This window comes from Melozone crissalis, unplaced genomic scaffold, assembly GCF_028551555.1.
Source record: "Melozone crissalis strain CALT ecotype California unplaced genomic scaffold, PUWL_Pcris_2 ptg000018l_1, whole genome shotgun sequence".
NCBI classification, from domain to species: domain Eukaryota; kingdom Metazoa; phylum Chordata; class Aves; order Passeriformes; family Passerellidae; genus Melozone; species Melozone crissalis.
The window spans coordinates 25,652,581-25,675,299 of NW_026535796.1; the positions used below are offsets into that span (position 1 = coordinate 25,652,581).

At 33.4% G+C, this 22,719-nt stretch overlaps 1 protein-coding gene across 1 annotated transcript in view; it reads right to left on the minus strand.

Moving 5' to 3' along the window:
- Positions 1–22,719, minus strand: part of RYR3 (ryanodine receptor 3) — a 196,389-nt gene that overhangs the window by 131,995 nt on the left and 41,675 nt on the right. The window contains exons 2-10 of the mRNA XM_054275545.1: positions 16,879–16,998; positions 15,028–15,135; positions 12,833–12,907; positions 11,761–11,839; positions 9,343–9,455; positions 8,903–9,002; positions 5,920–6,013; positions 2,105–2,179; positions 1,123–1,279 (exon numbers count right to left, since the gene is read on the minus strand). Coding sequence (XP_054131520.1) covers positions 1,123–1,279; positions 2,105–2,179; positions 5,920–6,013; positions 8,903–9,002; positions 9,343–9,455; positions 11,761–11,839; positions 12,833–12,907; positions 15,028–15,135; positions 16,879–16,998 — 921 coding nt within the window. The remainder of the gene's footprint in view (positions 1–1,122; positions 1,280–2,104; positions 2,180–5,919; positions 6,014–8,902; positions 9,003–9,342; positions 9,456–11,760; positions 11,840–12,832; positions 12,908–15,027; positions 15,136–16,878; positions 16,999–22,719) is intronic.

Here is a 22,719-nt window from a genome sequence, read left to right on the forward strand (position 1 = left end):
TCTGTAATAAATGCTCCAGCATAACATCATATGTACAATCTATAGTGCATAGCCTTTACACTGAATAAAAATTGAAAAACTATGTTGTAAGTAAATCTAAGCAATCTAATAAAATTTCCTGGTAGTTTTTCAATTATTTTAATTGGCCAAAATAAAAATTCATGAAATACCATATGCAGTCACACTAATAAACATTGATATTTTTAAGATGTTAAAAAGAAGTATTTGACTTATTATATTAACAAAAGTCTAGCATTTGTCAAGACTCTTACTGTTATATTTTATCTAGCTATAACTAGTTTTAAAGACTCTTTTTCACTTTGGGATTTCTTTTTTCTTAATGATCATATAGCATTCAGAATTATGTGGAAAATTTAGTGCTTTTTTAGTTAATAAGAAACTCCATTGTAACAGCTATGGCAACTATTTATAAGTAAGATCATGAAAGAACATAAAAACTTTTAATCATCTTTGATTGTAAAACTTTTCACATCCTGGGGAAAAAAAAAAAGTTATTAATTTTGCCTACCTCCACAATCATTCTTCATTTTCTCTCCCTTGTAATGTTTTTCCAGCTGGAAATAATGAAAAAGCTAATAACATGCAATTAGCAGCTCACTAAAGAGCATAATTTGAAAACATATGGTTTAGAAATCACTGCCATATTTGCCTTACATTTAGGAAAAATTTGATTGAATTCAGTTCTTATCAGCACACTGCATAAAGAATAGCAACTGAAATGAATTAAATTGAATTCAATTATGACAGATAGAGCTGGAACATGTAACACTCTAATGAGATTCTATCCAACTAAAATAATTCTATAATTATTAAAGTATTCACATTAAACTACCATGTCTTGCACTGTATTTGGGTTTAATCTACTTTTTTAAAACTGGCTACAGTTTAGTTTATTCTAAAGTTTGTCAATCACCCTTATTTTTCCTCCATGAAACCTTTGTTATTCTTGACACAGATTGTTTACATTTGACTTTAAATGCACAATCTCTAGCATTAACTTCATTTAAAAAATTACAAGTAATTTATACCATTATTGAAAAAATTCAGATTTAGTGTTTGAGTGCTCCACATTCAGAACAAATTTGCTTTGTTTTTATTTACCTTTGTTGCTCTAAAACAAAAGGCTGTGGATGCTGTGTCTGATTTTTCTCTGTCTAATATTACTACTCCTTCATCCTCATTCAAAGCCAAGTATTTTCCCGTTGTAATGTGTCGAAGACGAAAAGGCTGCCCCCATCTGATGTTACTTCCACTCCAGCTAAACATAAGAGACATCAAAAAATAGTTGAAGTAAGTAGAACTAGAATTTTTTCTTTAGGTTTTAAAGGATGTTCAGAAAATAGAGTATGCTAGTTCTGATTGCAATACTTGCATTAAATCAGATGCAAAACTGTTAATTCATTTGCAAAGGGAATCCTGGAAAGGAGTATGGCTTCCATCTTTCTGTTTCTACATCCTCTCTCCATCTTATCAGGATGTTACATATGGTGTCCATAAAAAAATCTTATGTGTGTAAATCAACCACTGTATTTTAGTTGACTGACTAAACAAATTAAACCTAAGTGGGGACTTGACATGCTACATCTGTGTTAGCTATGAGGGTATTTCACTTACAAACACACTAAGGGTAAAACATATAGTTCAGATGGCCATCAAAGGCCACACATAATCTTATGAGATATATTGAAATTTCACTTGGAGGGAAATAACAGACAGATAATCACATAGGAAGGAAATACTCTTTAGAAACCCCAAAAAACAAGAAATACAGGAGGGGTAGGTATTATTGCTCTTATTTCCACTCAAGCTTATAAAACTCCCAGTAAAACTAGGAATGCATTCTTCTTTTGGAAAGAAGTGATGCTTTAAGTACACATATCTCATAGGTGGTGCTGCTTTTGATATGGGAGACAGAAAAAATCTATTCTATCACAGTGCATTGCTTTTTATTATTGACAAAGAGCCTACTAACACATATCATAAAGTGTGGCAAATATATATTCTGTATTAAGGGTCTGTAACAATCAAATTTCTATTAATATAACAAAAGTTGCTAACCAAAATATAACAAAAAGTTGCTAACCTTATTCGAAGGGGTTCTACTCTCCACAATGATCTTGCTCGAATGCCAGCCCCTCCAGTTTCATAAAATACTTTCCTACAGAAAAGATTCAGAAGGCCATCTTATTTGTGCTTATATAGTATTTATAACTTCTCTGGAAACTGTACATGACTCACTACTTTTCCCCCAGTAAATAAATGTCATTGAATGCACAGAAGATTCCTACTCCTCAGTGAAACTATGATAAATAAACCAAATGTCCCAGGTTTAGATTATTAGAATAATCTAAAATTAGATTATTTCCATTAAGGTAGTCTCTCAGGAGCTGATAAAATGCCTAGCCTTGAAAATGGCTGGGAAACTTTTCCTGTCATTTAATCAGCCATAAAAATATGTAATTCCTCCAGTTCTCAAGATATTGATCTACAACACCAATGGTTTTAAATACATACCATATTTTAAAATAAAGAGATACATTTTCAGATGAAAACAATGAGAACACAACATCAGAGACTTCATTCCAAAAATTATTTCTATGTTTCTTATTAAAGGGCCAGAAACTGTGGTGATAACAAAAATTCTGTATTGTAATTCACACAAAACTGATAATGCATTCAGAGAAATAAAAACAGGAAGTGAGAGGCTTAAGCCTTTACTATAATTTAGTTTTCTTGAACTATAGCTGAAGATTGGTAATGTGTTCTAGTTCAGCAAATAATATTCCACTCAATAATCAAGTACAAGCAAAGAAAAACTATGGTGGATTAGCCCTGTTAACAGGAAGTTTTTAATGTTTTTAATAAACATTCATGTCTTGTCATCAAATCACCAGAATTTGTATACACTTTCTCATTTATAATGAGTATAGGAAATATAATGGAAAATAAGAAAGGTCTGAATGCCTACCAAAAGCTTTCTTACATGTTATTTCTCTGAGAAGGACTAATCCACCCTAGCATGCACAGAAGCTGGACCTTCTATGGTAGTTAAGTGTCTGAAAAAAACACACAGCAAGGGAATTTAAAATCTGCCTTCCTGCTCTGGCAAACTTGACTGAATACAGCAAATGCAAGCATAAAGATGTCACAATCTAGCTGTTAAATAGCTGAATTAAAGTTTGAAATTCAGATTTTCAAATTGTCAAATTCTTTTCCTATTTTGGACAGCTAGTAGGCAAAAAATTAAAAAAAGCTCTTTAGTATTGTTCTTATGTGACAATGGATCTGAAAATCAACTTTTGAAACAAAAGTTTTGTTTTTCATATCTGAGCAAGTATTTCTACACATTTTCTTCTACTAAGAACACTTAAGGGTCTCTTTCCTGAGCAAAACAAATTAAATCCTGGATGAATCATGAAGCATAATGGAGCATTGGCTAATCATTTGCACCCAACAGCTTTATAAGATGAGGGACCTCTATTGACACCTCTACTTTATTTAGGAGTCACATTTAAGGGCACAGATGTGATATCAAACATTTCAAAAATGTTAGTTCACCAGAAGAATAAGAATAAATATTCCTCATAGTAAAGGTAGTAAAATTCCCTACACATCTTATCTTGCATGAAAATCTACTGGTACTCTAGAATAAAAATAAACAAAAAAAAATCCCTACCTTTCAACTCATCTTAATTTCCAGTCTCTATGAATTTGATCTTTCAAGGTCATTTCCAACCTGGGCTGTTACATGATTCTCTGAATATACTGAATGCACAATAAATATCTGGAGCTCTCCATTTTCATTCTACGTCTCTAGTCCCGCTGACCTTACTGATTTTACTTTTGGCAGACTCTAAATCCTAGCTAAGCTCAAAACTATGTATTCATTTCCACTCTCTCTGACCTCCTTCACATCTCCTTGGCCCAACACAACCGTTCTGTCTCTAAAGGACTGTCATGGTGTAGTTCAGTATCACAGAGATAGCTCTGTTCACTTGATATAGTCATAGTCTCTCTTCATCTCACACTTTTGATTTCTATACTTCTAAAAAATTCAGCTCTTTTTCCAGCTTCCTCTATGTGCAATGCTGGACTAGAATTAGTGACCTGCTCTTTGGTAACAGAGCTGCATGTAAAAAAGAATTGCTGCCTTTTCCCAACAACATTTTTTTTCATCTAATTGATTCCATGTATCCATCTGTTTTTTTCTTGCCAAGCCAACCTTTGTGATGTCCAATATGTCCACCCCAAGTATTTCCATTTGGCCTATAAAAAAAGACTTTAGGATTCTTGTCAGAGAATAGTCTCAATGTGAATTGTTAAAGAGAATTATTAACAGAAATATTCAAAAATAATATTTTTGGTTTATGAAGAGAAATCTTTACTCTCGTCTAACTTTACTTATTTAACATTCCTAATGACATGCATAGAACTGATTAAGTAAAGAGATGGAAACAAATACAACCATTTTCTACATCTCTCTCTGCTATTCTTATTACTATTTGGGGGTTTTTTGTATTTTCATTTTGTTTTGATAATGTAAACATAACTCCTACAACTATGACACAATAAAAACTTGGCCTTATATCTATTACACAGCTCATAAAGCCAAAAGACAGGACAACTTCAAGTCATCTATCACTGTAACACTTTTGAAAATGTTCAATATAGCATTCACAATTTTTCCAGTTTTGGGACTACAAATATATAGATTTCATTCATACAAATATACATTTTAATTTTACCCTTTTATTTACTTAGCATAAAAAACATGGAAGAAAATCCTAAAGCAGTAACAATACACATCAACCCTGCATAGAATCACAGGGTTGATGAAGAATCACATCACCCTGGGGAATAGGTTGTTACAATTAGTTTCAATATTAGCTATATCTGACTTCTAGATAAGCAAGAGAAGTAGAAAAGAGCAGCATTTCTGAACACACCGAAACAGCTCAGCGTCTATTTTAACCTTTTTAAAACAAGTTATAAAATAAGTCTAAATGCAACATAACATATCTGCCACTGTTTATGTACTAGGTGTACGTTTTCATACGCAGTCAAAACGTTTTTCTTTTTCTTTACACATATGAAGAAAACAGCCACAAAAAATTCACACAGTGAATTTTTCTGGTTTTAAGTTTGGGTTCTCTTTAGGACTTGGAGACATTTTTACTCCTCAGAAATGTAAACATGGCAAATTTAGAGCTGACAAGTTTACCTGACATAATTCAATGTTACTTGTGGTATCATATTACCTAAAGCATAACTTATTTGCCGCAATAGGTAGAAAGATCTTATTTCTTTAAGATGATTTTAAAGCTAGCAGGTTTGCGCAGCAAAATTACTAGTTTGCTTTGCTTCTGATTAATGAAAAATTTTTAAAATACAGAAAAATTCAAATAATAAATCAACATAATAGATGACATCCATAAATAGAAGTTCAATAAAAAAGTAGTTTAGTCTAGCTAGTATGATGTAATTTTTTAATATGTTAATCAAAAAAGAGAAAGCTTAAAATTTGCAAAAAAAGGTGCAAATTATATATAAAATATGAAAGTCATTGCAGAGGCCAAACTTACAGAGATTTTTCATTGATTTTTTTTTTCACATTACCATCTTCCTGCTAACACTTTCTTACCTCTACTTGTAGCAGTATGAACTAGAGACAAGCAATATAACAGGATGAAATCTCAGTGAGAATCAACTACTTAAATTTCAACAATGAAAGAACTCATGACAGATTTTCAGCTTAGTAGGTCTCAATTTCTTGTACAATGTCACTGCCTAATTACAGACTGCTGTAAAGAGTGTTAAATCTACCTAACCTCAAATTCAACTGACATCCTGTTTCTTTTCTGAAAGAAGGAAATATTAAAAAAATGCACCATTACTTACTTGTGCTGTGAATCATTCTGGTCTGTAGATGGAATCGTCAAGCACTCATCATGGCCATGGAAAAAACGTACTACATGCCCACCAAGAAGATATCCTGAAAAAGAAGCTCATTTACAAGCTAAAACATTGACTATGAATGAATGAACACCCCCATAAAAGTTTAAAAAATTCAAGACCCAGATAAGATCTATTTTCAAAATTTTCACTCATAATTAAATCTAAACAAGAAAAAAATTAATGTGTTAACATACTACTTTTAGTATCTTAAAAAAATAATTCTTCTGAAAAGGAAAACAAAACAAAACAAAAACTTCTAACATTTAAAACTCAAATTTGGATTCTGAGACAGAAAAGGAAGTTAAAACCTTCTTTAAAACAACAAAAACAATTATGAAAATTGAATGCTTTAGGTAAAAGCCAAATAGATAATACCATAGTTTCCTCCTCCTTAATACAGTTTAAATTATTTCAATACAAAGCAGTTTCATACTGTCATTGTTTTTTTCTGAAATTTATGATTTTTGTCAAAATCAAAGGGGCACAGCAGCAGCAGGAAACAGAGGACAGAAAAACACTTTGCAGATCTGAAGATTAAGTTTAATGGAAGCTAACTTTCCAACCCATTTAACACAAAGAGTACAGGTCAAAACCAGGCACTCTGCCTCACATTAAAAATGAAAAGACAAAGAAGGTGTAGGAGGATGACTCATCAGATCCTAGTCCAAACCATTCTGACCTTGTAAGTGAAGGTACTGCCTTTTAAAGGAGCACACACTAAGGAGAAAGAGTTGAGGGGAGCTTTCATACTGTGCAGCTGATTCAACATAAATTTGATTTTGTAAATGAGGAAAACTGTAACTAACAATTACCATCTTGCCAATCAATATAAAAGTCAAAGCAAAGAAATAATGGGGGAAATGTACTTTCCTGTTATTTATGTTTTCTTGATGGCTTTACAAATATCACAGAAACAGCATTTTCTAACTCCTAATCCAGTTTTAGACTCAGGAAATCCCACTCTCTCTTCATTCCTCTTGAGCTAGACTGCTATGTCTTTTGACATATGACCATCTCTCACATAAACCATTCTGAGAATGTATATAAAACCAAAGCCTAAGTAGTTGAGAAAAAATTGATTGACACACAGACAATCTTATTCACCCAAACTTTTTTTAAATTACAGTATTTTGGATTATGCAAATAATTTGGGGCCATTCAGTATAAGAGTGCCAAATACAGCAAAAGGCCACTAAGATGGTTAAGAGCTGGTGCGTATCACACTTGAGGAAAGGCTGGGGAAGGGAAGGGAAGGGAAGGGAAGGGAAGGGAAGGGAAGGGAAGGGAAGGGAAGGGAAGGGAAGGGAAGGGATCTTATCAATGTAGACTATGAGATCAAAGTCTCTCCTGCTGTGCCCAGTGATGGAACCAGAGGCAATGGGCCCACAGTGAAACATTGTAGGGTCTGAACATCGGGAAACACTTTTTCATTAGGAATGTGCCTGAGCACTGGCACAGGTTGCCCAGGCATGTTGTGAAGTTTCCACCCCTGAAGAAAGTCCAAACCTGTCTAAATATATTCCTAGGCAACATGTTCTAGTGGATCTACCGGACAGTGGCTTGGACCAGATCCTTTCCAACCTCAATTATTCAATTCTGTAAGCTCCTAGGAAGTTTAGCTGCCAAATCTCTTCAGGTACAGAAATCTAAAATATACCTCTGGTCTTCCATGATCTCTCTGTGTAGCTCATATTTTTCATATGTTACAAGTTTTAAACTTTGCTGTGGGATGGCTTTTCTCTTTGCTTCTTTTTGTTTTACCTGTAAAGGCTGAAAAAACTCAGACTTTTTGAGGGTTGATCCCTGTTCTATTTCTGACCCACAAGGATAGGCCTCCAGACAGCCATTTTTAAATATCAAACTCCAGCATGCCAAAGCAATCAGAAAGTATTACAAGCAAAATCCATATCCCATATGATTTTAAAATTAAAATCTAACACTCTGAGACAGGTTTCTTATGGGCCAGTACACAGAAATACTGTGATATGCTGATTTAAACCACTTGGGGTTAGAAAAACCCAACCATAGATTAAAAAAAAATGACTACTAAATTAAGTCTAACACCAGGGTAAGTCATCTTCTATCAAGACTTACTGTAGCTGATCCAAGGGAAGTGGGATATTTCTCTCAGTTCCCTTAAAGCTCCATTAATGTCCTATGTTATTGTATACTAGTATATCATAAATGCTAAGTTTTACAGATAAGTGACGCAAAATGATCCTAACTTCAAGATATTGTTTGTGGATGTTGAGTGCTGAAACTTGGAATAGAGAATGGCAAAGGTGAAGCACAGTGTTTGCTACAACAGTGTTAATGACAAACTATGGCACTGAAATAAGGAGAGATACTGAGTGGACCAGACTTTCAGTAGAGAACAAGACATTTCTCAGAATAAGGTGGCCATGACAAACATGGTCAATGACTCAAACATGACCATGAAGTGCCATAAAATTTCCCAAAAGAAATCCTGACCCTGTGGTGTAGGATTTAGGCTGAATAAGATAATACAGTAAGGATGCATGTTTGTATGTTGGGATGTTAGGGAAATGTCTGTAAAAAGCAGAACTGAGAGACTGAAATAGGAACTTTGAGAAAACTGCTTTTCATTTTGCCTGTACCTTCATCTCTCTTCTGTTTTGTCTGTAGTGGGAGAACAGTATTTAGGAAAATTGTATGCAAAAACCTAAGTTTTCTGCCTTTAGTTATTCTGCAGTTCCTACTCCCCCAAATTAAACTAAGCCTTCATTGATCATGCAGCTTTTAAAGGTTTGTTACTCTAAACTTACAGCACTCATTTAGCTTTTCTTTATTTTCTTTAATCTGTTTGGTTGACATTCTGAGGAGAATTTGTTTTTTTAACTTTCCTCTTTATCAAAAGCATACAAATTAGTCTGATTTATATATATGTCTAAATAAAATGGCAAACCTTCTGTAATACTGCTTCCTGAACATATAGGATGTACATTCCATAGTGTCTGCATAAAGGAGGCATCCACCTGAATATTTCCATTTGACACGGAGAGATGCTGAAACAAGACAATGGTAACAGGAAACAATGAAAATTATGCACTTAGAATTTTTAGTATGTTATATTATAAACAGAAGAGAATATATCATAAATGAAATATACAAATTTCTTCTAAAAGTAGTATTATTCTAAAATTTGGGGAAAAAGCATGGAAGCAGTCTTGCTTCACATACACACAGCCCCCTTTCATTGCGGAAAAATAAAATTGCATTACAATGAGACACTACTCCATAGATTAGACAAAAATAATTCATAAGAATTCCAACCAATCTCCTGATATCCCCACAGAACTTTGTATTTTCCCACCATTTGACCACTATCTAAAGAAACAAACTCACCAGGTATCTCTCAGAGGACACGCTGACCAGGATAAGGTCATCACCTATTCGAACTTTTTCTCCTTCTGACCTTTGCTTAGAAGCAGGGTGTATTGTCCACCAGCATGCTTCACCTAAATGACAGAGGCACTAATCAAGGTTCTCCAAAACAGACAACTCCCAAGAAATCTAAGTATATCTTTATACATCACTAAAATATAATTATAAAAATTGCCTTATAAGACATTCACCTTATAAAACCACATCGTTTCTATTTTCAATAATTTTTGGTGTTTTCTTTTTGCTTGAAACTTTTTGTCATATAATCTTTGCCATATATGATATTTCCCTTTTCAAGTACTTCTAAAGGGATTGTTTACAAAACACTACTCAGAACTGCTCTCCCTTAGAGACTCTCCTTGCCAGGAAATTGCTGACACCTACCTTGGTCTTATTTATCACTTTTTGTCACTTCTTTTGTTTAATTGTCATATTTAATTCCTAACCTTCTGTATTACATAGCATAACAAACCTAGAAGCAGTTCCATTAGCCCTACAGACCATACAAAATAGCCAAGCCAAGCCTATGGTGACAACCATAGAACGTTTCCTACATATGAAACGTGTTGAATAAAACTTTTTTACCAGACAAAGTGGGGGGGAAAAAAAAAAAAAAGAAGTGGGAAAAAAATAAAGGGCAATTTGGTAGAATCAAAGTAGAAAAATTTGTTTGATTGATTAGGATATTTCATGTAAAACCTCCTTAAAACAAAATCTGAAGGTTATGAAACTAATTATAGTGAAGACAATAAATAGAAGTTACATCCATTCAGACGTAAAATGCAAAATCTTCAAAGGGAATTATTTTTTACAGCCGATGGCTTTTCCCTCTGCTACATGAAGAATACTTCCTGTAGCAGAAACTGATTCATTAGCACAGTTTCATAGGTGAGGGAGTAGAGCAAGGGAAAGTGATATTATAGTACTCAGTTTATGAGCTTTCCAGACAAGCCCTCTGTGCAGAAACACAATTAAGCTTTTGTTAATCTTACCTATGTGTACATGGGTTTTCTTGTGTATGTACAGTTAAGCAAATATCAGTTAAACAACGACATATACTTGTTATAAAACCTCATAGATAGAAGAAGATATATGTACAATAATTCTAAAAAAAAAAAGGTATAAAATTTTAAAAACAGATTTCACTGAAATTATTTTAGTAGTGATTAAACACACATATTCCTTTTATCACATACATTCCTTTTCTCAATATTCCTAAAGAAAATATTGTCCATCTAAGGCAACAATCAAAGACAGTCAAGTAGTAGGCTGCTGCTATCTGTCTAAAGCAACCTTCTCTATGGCTATAAGCAACTGAAAGACAAACCTCACTCATTCAAAAGACAAACTTTTGTAAAGAGTCACCTGAACAGGTTCAAAGATTATGATTTACAAAGGTTTTAACACCTACACTGCCAGTGTCTCTCCATCATCAATTAATCTATTTGATTTTAATTTTCAAAACAATGAAAAAACAATAGAAAGCCCAGATTTATATTAACACTGAAAAAACAACAGAAAGCCCAGATTTATATTAACACAAACAGTATTTCATTATTTGAGCTTTATATGAATGAAGTGTGTATACAAGTACTTAGATTTTCCCTTCAAGACACATGAATGGCCCTGATTATTACAGAGTCACCTGTTACTTTCTGAGGAGTACTCATAACTTTCAGTAACCATGAGCACTATGTACACAGCAGCATTAAAGTGTATTTCTGGCTCTTTGTGGCTAAGTTACCTTTAAATTTATTTAATATAGCTCCAGTGGCAACTCATAATTTTTATGTATTTTCATGGAAGCACAATTTTTTTTTCAATATATTTCCATCAGCAGTAATGGCAATGGCAGTACTCCCAGAAATACACTAATTAGATTTTAAATCTTTATCATAATGTCATGTTTGTGTTGTATCTCCTTCACTTTGTCCCATTATTGGTTTGTCCATATTACAAATGTATTTCTGTCTAGCTCTTTTAGCAGTGTGTTCACTACATATTTTCTGGTTTCCTGCACTACAAGTTGCGAATTTCTTTTCTTACCTGGTTACAATGTATATTGTGAATGCACCAGTATATGGCTTTTCTATACTCTAAGTGTCAAAACAAAAAAAAACCTACAAAAGCATCAAATTTGTTTTATTCAACAGAAATGTTGTACTTTGACCATCATCAAGCATTTTATTGCAGCTGTGTTAAGTCAGTTTAATTGCAAGACTCTCTCACATAAATACTAACAGTCATTTCTTTCAGTCACCTTTTTTCTGATGAACACTGAAAGATCCCATTCATAAGCTTACAGTTGCATTAAACACAATGTCTCTCCTAAAACCAGAAATGGGTAACTCATTCTCCTTCAAAAATAACTTGGCATACCTGCTGCATTTTCTCGTAATCCCACATCAAATGCAAGTTTATCTGTCTGGGATCTTGATGATGTTAAACATGTCAAATACTGCAAAAAAGTGACATTATTGTAAACAAAATCCCAACAGTATCCATTAACATACATACCAAATTAATACATTCACATTACTTCGTCTTACTATCATATTTGATTTTTTAATGAGTTAAAGATGATGTTGTTATTCATACAGAAGCTCTTCCTGAACTTTAAACATCAAAATCCTTTTCCACTGCAGCACATTTCCACTTCAGCTGTGCAATTTAGCTTCTACCTTCTGAAGTTTCATACAGCTCATCAGATAGGAACAGGCAAACATCTAATTACAACCCTATCATAATAAGTTTGATTCATGAAAACATTAAAAACATACCAAAAGGTAATAATTATACTTGCAGCTCTGGTATATCAAGGCAACTACAATTTTCAAGGTTCATAAACATAAGCAACATAGAAGATTAATGCAGCATTTCAAGATTAATGTAGCGTTTTCTAGTACAGGAAAAAGGAGGGAAAGTGTTTTCCTGACTTCTCATTTCTTCTGCCTTGTATTAGGTGTATTTACATGGGTCCTAGTAGGACAAAGAGACAAAACAGCTGAAATTTTTCAGTTGTAGAATATAGTATGATGAAATTTATACAAGGCAGCCTGAAGACAGCATCTTCGTGGACATAATCCATGGAAAATATGGGATGTCAAATGGAATACCTTATCTTATAAAATATGATGGGGGAGAAAATAACATATATCAGAACAAATTAATTTGCTGTAGAAGTTCTTGCTAATGGAAGTTAAAGATTCCTTAAAGACGCAGAAATAATAGATTTTAGGAGCTTTTCAACTGCAATTCTAAGTTAAATCAAGAATATGAATTTAAACAATTCTATTGTGTTGAGACACCACAAGTTATTAACTTCTTTCTCATCTAGCACAGAAGATAGCTTGGAAAGAGCATTATTCCAAATTTTTAGTTTTTTATTTTGGTGAAAAGACATTTCTCATTCAGGCTACTCGTTCTGTGCAGGTGGTGCTCCCTCACTTACCATTTCGCTGAAGGAATGTCGAAGCAGGATGGCGTGGCCGTACAGCAGGGTCCGGTGGCCACCCCCTTGGGCTGCCTGCAGAACAGGATGGAGAAGGTCAGAACGCCACTGCTCTGAGTGCACCATGATCAGAACTACACAACAACATGAAGAGCTGTGGCAGTTCAAGGAAGGAGTGCAAATATTCCAACAAATTATGAAATGAATACACAGGGGAAAAAATAATAATAACGAAGTCAATACAACAATAGCCAAATATCTGCCAAAGGGGAAAAATATTGTTTTTTGACAAAAATTTTTATTGTTACCTGATTTTTAATATGATTTGGTAAAACACAGCATTTGCAAAAACATATTTTAAGTTAAATAAGATACCACTTACCTTTCTTATAAACTTCATGCAGGCATTAAAAAAAATAACAACATAAATACAAATATATATACAGAAACTGAAATCTGAAAGAGAAAATAACATGCTGACTGCCCAGAATAGTTTAAGCATATACTGAGAATATCTACTTGCTAATATTAATCTTTAACATAATTCAGATTCATAAAAGCAACTGCATCCACAGTTTCAACCAAGTACCGTTATTAATTTTGAATATGTTAAACTATGACAAGACAAGGAGAAGCAAAACTGGATTTTTCCATTTGCTTCCTTTAGAGCAAATTTCTTTTATGTTCCTTTTGGATGATATTTAAGGCCAGTTCTCATCCTTGCATTCATTTGAAAGGGACAAAGATAATTAAAGGATATTCCAAGAGCTCAAATAATGGTTATACATGTGTAGGCAAATGGTTTTACATGCTGTGAACAATACATAAGTTAAACTACTGCCTACTTATTCAAAACATGTCATTCATAAAAACTTCTTTTAATCCTGCAGAAACTTGTCACTGTTTGGTGAAGAAAACTGGAAAAGCATGCAGCAGTGACTATAACACCTCTTTTATACATTAAAACTTTTTTTTAATTTAAAAAGGAAAAAGTTCGCAGCAAAGTCAATTGTAATTACAAACAGGTTGTCAAAAGAAAATTACATGTATTCAGTTTGCAACAAGTACATGAATACTGAGAACAAGCAATTAAACCCTTCTGCTATTTTATTAGTGATAGTTTTTAAATTAATCACTTGCAAGTTTGACTTATAAAAATAAAAAACAAAAGAAGAAAACAACACAACCAAACCAACACAACAAAGCCTCCAAATTGAATAATCTACAGTCTTCCTCTAGAAAAATCTGAAACTAGCAGCAGAACTCTGGTTCAAACTAAATTTAGTATGAAAAGCAAATAATTTTTTATTTCAGCCTTGCTTTTAGTATGAACTGCTGTGTTCCTATTACAGTTTCCTCAATGGATTGTACCTAAATTTAAAATAAATGAAGGACAAGATAGTTTCCAAATAAATACAGTACAACAGATTACATTCTTTTTTATTGCCTTCTGCTCCTTAAGGAACAGTGATCATTTTTATCAGAGATTATATGTCGTCTAATTCCAATTCCAAATTAAATATTCGTATATCATTATTAACCTCAGATTAAATCTTTCAGCTGTAGTTTGGGGTGAATATTTTGAAATATTAAAAATTATGTAATTTCTTTAAAATTCTAGAAATTTTTAAATTGATCTTTTGATTTCCTAAGCATATGTTTTTATTTTCATCAAGACTTATTTTATAGAATGCAATGTAATTTCACAAATAAAGAATGCAACTTTTTTATGCAGTGGAAAACAAAAGATCTGCATTAATGAAGTCTGAAAACTATGTATGCAAAGGTTGACAATGCAGGATCAAAGGTGATGTAACTCCATCTTTCACATCTGTGCAATGATATGTCCCATTTAAAGATCTGAAGCACAGAATAAGCCATTAAGTTGTAAAATATGTAAAGACATAGTTTTATCATGCTCTGTTTGTAATAGAATGAAAGTTCAATTCAATTTGATTCAGCTGAAATTGGAGAATTAGGGTCAAAGCAATCAAATTGATGCTGTTTCTGGATTTGTGGATCACAATTGTCAAAAGAGTTGCACCAAAGAGAAATTAATGTGATTACACAACTGGAGCAATAATGTTCCAAGAATACTATGACATCAGGAACCTCTTCTAGAAAATCCTGGACAAGGAAAGAAATGAGGAAAATCTGTATTCAGATTTAATGTTCTTTGAGGTCAATTTACTTACCCCTTCACTAGCATTTTCCCCTGTGCTGGCCAGCATTTCCTGAAGGGCTCTGACAGACAGTGATTGTTCAAGGACGAAATTACAGACACAAAGGTCTGGAGGGACGTACTGTAAAAATAAATTAAACAGTGCAAGAACAGATCAGCAGAACAGGTGAAACACAATGAAAAGTGTGTTGGAACGTGTTTATTTTAATTTTTGAATCTATGCTTAATGCCTATTCATATGCATTTGAGGTAGATGCTACTCTCCTGTATGAAAGCAATATAAATCCATTCTTAATGAATTGACAACACAGCCATTTTACTTTCCTTGAGCTGTATTCCTCACAGTAAAATGAAGCTTCTTCAGGTTCAAATGCAAAAACTTTCCCCCTATGTATTATTGTTTTCCTGCCTTTTAGAATGACATCATGGACATTGTATTTGTTCTGTAATGTCACTGACAAAACAGAAGAGAAGGTATAAGATCTTAAATCATGTATGAGGTTGATAGAAGATATTTACAGTAGTAACTGCTGAGATTCAGAATCTTATGACATAATAATATGAACTCTTTAAGGAAATCCTAATTTCTGAATCAATATGTCTGCTGTTTATGAAACATAAAACTTCACAACAGATTATTTTTTTTTCCAATTTCTTGGCACTGATATGTCCAAAGAAAGATATGTTCAAGAGAAAAAGGTCTCAAGGGGAACCAACAATGTACAAAAATATATGGCAGAAAGCACAAAGACATCCAGAGACTACACAGCAGAACCCAGTGAAAGGACAAGAGTAAATTGATACAAAGTGAAATACAGGAAATACTTTTTAAATATGGCAAAACCCCCCTACTCTTACTGTGAGCATGGTAAACAGTAAAACAGGTTGCCCAGAGAGGTTGTTATCACCCTTGGAGATACTCAAACTCTGATCTGAGAGTCCCAAGCAATCTGCTCTGTCTGAAGCTATTCTAAGTAGATTTTGCACTTAGGTGACCTTCAGAGACTCTTCCCAACCTTAACAGCTCTGTGTTCTGTGATTCATGATAAAGATCATGTCTGAGGATGAGCTTTAAAGTGAATATGCACTTCTTTTTAAAATCAGACTGACAAGAGAGAATAAAAGTCCTGATAATGCTGCATTTTAAGGTGATGAAAAGTGAAGAAATAAAAACAATTAAGGAAAACGATGCAGAGAGAACCAAAGAGAAAGAGGAGGTCTTCCTCTGTTTGGTTTATTCCTAACATTACGCTTTAGTAGAGGCTTTCAGTTTCATCCCTTCTCTACTTTCCCCTCTCCAGCTCTGACAATTACCCTTGAGGGATTTGGTTTTTTTTTTTTCCTTCACATCTCTCTGGCTTCTTTTTTCAATTTTCCATTTTTAATCTTCTAAAATTTTCTTTTACTTAATCATTCTTGTCCCTGTACATTCAACTTCCTGATTGACAATGAAGTCCAGAGTAACACTTAACACCAGTAACTGACAGGTGACAATGCTTCTAAAATTATCAATCCAGTGTATCAATATATTTGAACCCATAGCAGTAACAGAAATATGGGAGTTCAGTGAACTTAAATATTAATAACATTCTGGAGACCTAATCTTGAAAATAGGGAGTGTTTCAGTTACAGGAAGTTTCTTAGTTAAAGAATAGCAGCTTTTCACTCTTATCAGGTGTGCCTCAAAATTTATTTGGAATCTCTGGGAAATTTTTGCAAACAATTCTAAGATGCAGTCAGGAAGAAAAGCATACATAAGGTCCTTCTAGCATCATATTTAAGAAACCATAATTAAATGTGCTTGTGAGTAAGTAGGTTAACATTCACTGATCAGTTAGACCAGTTGAGAGTATCAGCTTCTTACTTTAGCTTCTGATGTTGGCTCCAAAAAGCACAGGCGATTCCCAAGTCCCTCAGCTGCCAAGCAAAACTTCCTTTGTTCTTTGTGAATGCTGGCAACACACTGAAGTACTACTTCATCATCCTGTCACAATACAAAGAACAAGAAAAAAATTATTTTGATGTTAAGTGCACACTATAATGTTAAGAAATCCTGCAACATCTGTTGAAAATTAATGCAATATACTTCTAAATCATATAATGTTCATCTGCAGAGATTCTTTTGATGTATATCTATGACAGATCTACAAACATGTAAAGATTTCTATAGAGATTTACATTCCAGACTTTATCAAAGGGATGAAGACTGCGCACTGTCTCCAAGGCTTTTACAACTGTTGTCTTCTTTTGTTTCTTTACCAGTATAAAACAAACTGTAAGCACACTGTTACTCAGTTTTACTCAGCTAAATATTTTAATGCTTACAGTAAAAAACCTTTACTGCAATTTTGCAAACAATAGTGGTATTTGTTAGCACAGTAAACTATCAGCACTATTCCTCAGAATGCAGAATATTAACTTCCAAGTTTTCATGTAATATAGAAATCTCTGTGTACAACCAAAGATCCAAGAAGCATTTTTCAGGTGAAAGTTCAGTCATAAGAGCTTGGTCCTCAAAAGACATACCCCAAGAGTAAGAATGTTCTAGAAAAGCACTTTTACAAATCACTGCATAAGACAATGCCGAACACATAAAGTGCCAAACCCTTTTTCACCTCTTAATATGGACACTAAAGCTGATATAAGCAAGCCAAAAGAGATTAATTTTAGTGTTTGACTGTGTCAAAGCTATACACAGAATTAAAAATAATTTTATTTTCCAAAACTTGTCCACTAAGAAAAAACCTCTGAGAGAGTAGCATGTAGAAGCACTTATTTTTGTTACAGGCATGTATGTCACTGTTTGCCAAAAGACACTGCCTGACAAGTTTTTAAGGGGGCAGAAGCTGATAAAACAGGAGTGATATGATATGTCACTGTCCCCTCCAGCTACAAAGTCCTGCTGGTGTCACTTATTATTATCAAAGCAGATACACAACAGCCGCCTGTGCTGAGCACTGAGATCAGTTGGACAATTATGTTCTAAAAGCAGCGCTGCTATTTGCACTGCCCTTATGCAACTGCACTGCTATGGCACTGCCACGGCTCTGGGCACTTGAAATAAAAGCTGGCAGAAGGAAAGCAATTTTCACCAAAGGAACTAAGTGACACACTTTCCCTTTAAAGAGGGAAATCAAAAGCATCAATCAAAAGTTTTTCACTTGTGTGATTTCACAGGTGAGTGCAAGTTACGGGGCTTTTTTTTAGGTGACCCTTCACTGCCTGCTTACCACTTCTTACTGAAATAGGCAATTCTTACATTTCAGATAAATCAGCAGTTATAGACGGTATTTTTCTTATCTAGCTTTGCATGACAATTAGTAGTGGTTTCGACAGTACAGAAAAAGAATTCGAAACATATTTGTGAACAATTCTAAAAAATGTAGCTTTTAGACAGAATTAATTGATGCTAAAAAATTATCTTTCCTCCTGTTGCTTCTGCTTCCTTTTCTATGTAAGATAAAAATCTTGTTTAAAACATTTTTCATCATCTAGTTCCTGTATCAATATTTGAAAATACATATTTGAGAGGTAAAAATATTAAAATACTAAAATATGAATTTATGAATACCAAAATTTAGAATAAAATTGATATTTGCTACTTAGCACACACTTATCATTACATTAAATTACTTCTATATAACTCAAATTGTATTTATATTTATATATAAATGAATCGTATTTATTATTATTACTACATAAAAAGTATTATGTAGTAATACTTTACTACACTAAAGTATTCATCATTCCACAGAGGTGTACATTAGTAGCCTATATTGTAATTCATAGTTCCCTAAAAAATAAAATTATGTCTTCGGATTTTTTACAGGGGCACATCCTATCTTTTAAAGGACAAGGGGTAACAGCTTCAAACTGAAAGAATGTAGGCTTACAGTAGATATACACTGGCACAGGTTGCCCAGAGAAATTGTGGATGCCCCATCCCTGGATGTCTTGAATGCCAGGTTGGATGGGGCTCTGATTAATCTGGTCTAATGGAAGGTTTCCCCACCCATGCACTGGGATGGAACTGGACGATCTTGAACATCTCTTCCAATCCAAACTGTTGTATGATTCTATGAACACGCGTAAAACTAACTTAAAATGAGAATTAATCAAATAAATTAACTATTTTATTTTTAAATCCACAAGCATAAAAGGGCAAGAGTTCCTAATATAATAAAACTAATATTTTCATGTTCTAGAATTCAGAAAAATAAGCACTTAGAATTTACACTGGCATCAGAAAAACTTTATCAATCATTAAGTGCAGTAATCTCAAAATAAAAGCACTGAATGTCTTAAGAAATTTATGCAGCATTCAACACTGATGTTTTATGTTATTCCCCTAAATGGCCAATGTGCCCTTTCCTTTGTGCTACAACACTTAACAAGCTGGGTATTTGCTATGTAGGATAAAAAACTTCAATAGTTTTTTAAAGTGGCAAGAATATTATATTATATGGTATTTCAGAATGTTTTGCAGAAAAGCTTTAAAAAGTAGTCATTCATGACTGAGCATAAAGAATTAGCAAAGCAAATACAATCTGCAAATGAGACAATTATTCTCTGTTAAGATGATTCAGTATTAACATATTCTCACTGAAAAAACCATCATTCTGGCTGAGGTCTGTAATTGCTTTTCTGGCCTGAAGATGCTAATAGAAATGAGTTTTATGGAGTTGCTAGGCTATCATGAAAACACAGACCATGTCTCAGCAGTACCTTGTTCTCAGTGCCTAGTTTTTGAACCATGAATTCAACAAATTTAAATTATTTTGATTCAGTAAGTGTTTAAAGTGCATTTTTTTTTCATCTAGCAGCTCTGACATTTCCATTTTCTAGTCCATTTCTTTTGGGAGGTGGGGTTTGGGGTTTTTGTGGGGGATTTTTGTGGGGGTTTTGTTGTTTGGTTTGTTTGCTCGTTTGCTTTCGTTGGGTGGTTTTTTGGTTGATTTTTAATAAAACAGGCTTAGAGTTCACAGAATCACAGGGAGGAAAGGACATCCATAAACAATGGTCCACTACAGATGGGCATTTGCACAAGAAACTGCTTTTGCTATTCTTCCTCAAAAAGTACATACATTCTATACATCAGTTAGTAATAACTGGTTCCCACCAGTGGGATCATCAAGCTAACCATGAGATACATTCTCTACTACCTCACTCCATCTATTCACAAACACAGATGCGTAGCGATTCTTAACTTTTTAAATTCTGAATGAAGAGGAAGTGGAAGTTCTCCCCTTCAGTCCAGGAATCTTTTATCTGGTTAAGATTCATCTCTCTGCCCTTTAGCAAAAGGGCAGACACAAAGTAACCACATCTCAAATCAAAGAAGTTTTATGCATTAAAACATGTTAAAATTGCTAAAATATATTGCACATGGTCTGAAATACTGCAGAATTTACCTATTGTCATGTAGCTAATCCATTCGTGTATTCACCTGCATAACTTTTGGAAAAAGGAAAAAGACAGTTTGGGGGATTTGGGGTTCTTTTTGAAAACAGGTAACCACATAATTTTGTGCACTACAAAAGTAAATTTCTACTTGCTTCGGCTAGAGCTGAAGCTGTATTCCAAATTTGACTATATAGTAATGTCAATATAAACTGAGAAACAACGGTATTTCTAAAATAGTTACAAATTCAATATATTCTAATTGTAAGAATGAGTTACAAAGAATAGAATTTGACTCTACACAAAAGTATGTCTTTTGTGAATAAATTAATTTTTTTTAACAGAAAAGTTTTATTCCTAGTCTTCAGTAATACAGAATTAAGCAGTATACTATATAACTTTAAAAATGAATTTTTAAAGGACCACAGTCCAGTAGTTCACTACCAAACACTATTTTGTCTTGATGTTCAGGCTGTTTTCATCCTCAGATTTTATAATATAAAGTGATGCTGAACTTAAAATGAGCTTTCTGTGATAAAATAATAAGGCAAAACATAAGGAAAATTGATTTTTATTACTCAATTACTTGACTTGCTGCAGAGGAATTCAGTGATCAAGGTGAATTAATTTATTGTTGACATGACCTTGCTACGGCTCTGTTCACTAGTTTTTCAACATTGAATTTGAGAACAAGAAAATTCCAACAATTAGTGAAACTCCTTCTTCATTTGTGTTGTATATATATTCCATAATTTAGAGTTGTAGTGATTTATATAGTACACATAAATCTGAATAGGGGTTGTATTCAGAAATAGACACAATTCAAAATATTTTATATTATCAAGCACAGAACCATGAATAGGGTAAATATATAGAAGCAAATATTGCTGGAAAATTATACCATACATTTAGTTTATTACCTACTGAGTCAACATATATCTAATCCCTATAATATTCAGTGCTGAAAATAAACTGATAAAATAAAATTGACATGGCATTTAAAATTAATCAGTTCTAGATAATCAATTTTGTCATTACACTGCAAGAAGAAAGAGTTTTCACAAAAAAATTATGTATTTTGCCTATAATTTACTCACAGCTATGATAAATATTCAGGTAGGTACTTTCACAGGAATAACTAACTTAAATGCAAAGTGATACAGAATTGTTTAAAAGTACATTCTTCTGTAAAACCATGGAAAACCATTATGATAATACATCCTTTCATTCAAGAAATATTTATTACTTTACAAAAAGCCAACATATATCTATAAAACATGGTAAAACAAGCAGGCAGATGGAGCTGATGCTCTATACAGGCCTGATTAATGAGACACTTGCTGATTATAGATCAGTGCTGCAAAAAAATGAACTAAGTAAAAATCCACAGTGACCTTCACCATTTGATAGACAACATTATACTCACATCTCTCCCTCTATCACAAAGCACAGAATGAAAATAAACATCTTGATAGCATTTGAACACTGGCTACAAAATGATTCTTCTATAGGACTGCGTTTCTTTAGAGTTTTCTGGAATAATCTTGGAAAACAAGTGAAGTTCACCAGAAATTGCAATCTACAGCAATCTACTTTTTTCTTCACAAAATAAGGAACTACATGCAGAGTTAATAATCTTCTATCCAAAGATGGATTTGGTAAATTTGTTTGCGCCCACCAGTTCCTTGTTATTGCTGAGCAGGGCTTGCACAGAGCCAAGGCCTTTTCTGCTTTTTCCAAGGCCACAGTGGCAAGGAATTTGGGGAATCTGGGGAGGTGGGGGAGGTAAGGAGGTGACACAGCCAGGGCAGGTGACCCCAACTGACCAAAGGGGCATTCCAGACCATATGACATCATGCTCAGCATATACATATTCATATACATATTTCACTTAGATAGAGGAAATAATTATTTTTAATCGTATTATTTATGTCAATAATTATACAAACAGTTTAAGTCTTATTCTCAAAAAAAAATAATGCATCATAGCCAGTTTTTACAAAAAAAGGGAGGATTATATATTCAATATCCACCTACATCATGGGTAATACAGCAGCTTTAAGAAAAGATGTAGGTTAGACATTGAATGTCTAGACAGTGCTTTGTGGGAAGCAAGTCTAAATCAACAGAAAACTGTGAAAATATAGAAGTAAGTAAGACAAAGTACTTTTTCACTTGATCTATTTTTTTTTTTTTGGTAGAGTGATCAGTTTCTGTGCTAGAGTCAAATTTTACACCTGATATAAGGCTGGTGATGTATATGAAACATCTGGCACATCCATACCTTGTTTTACTCATTAAAAAA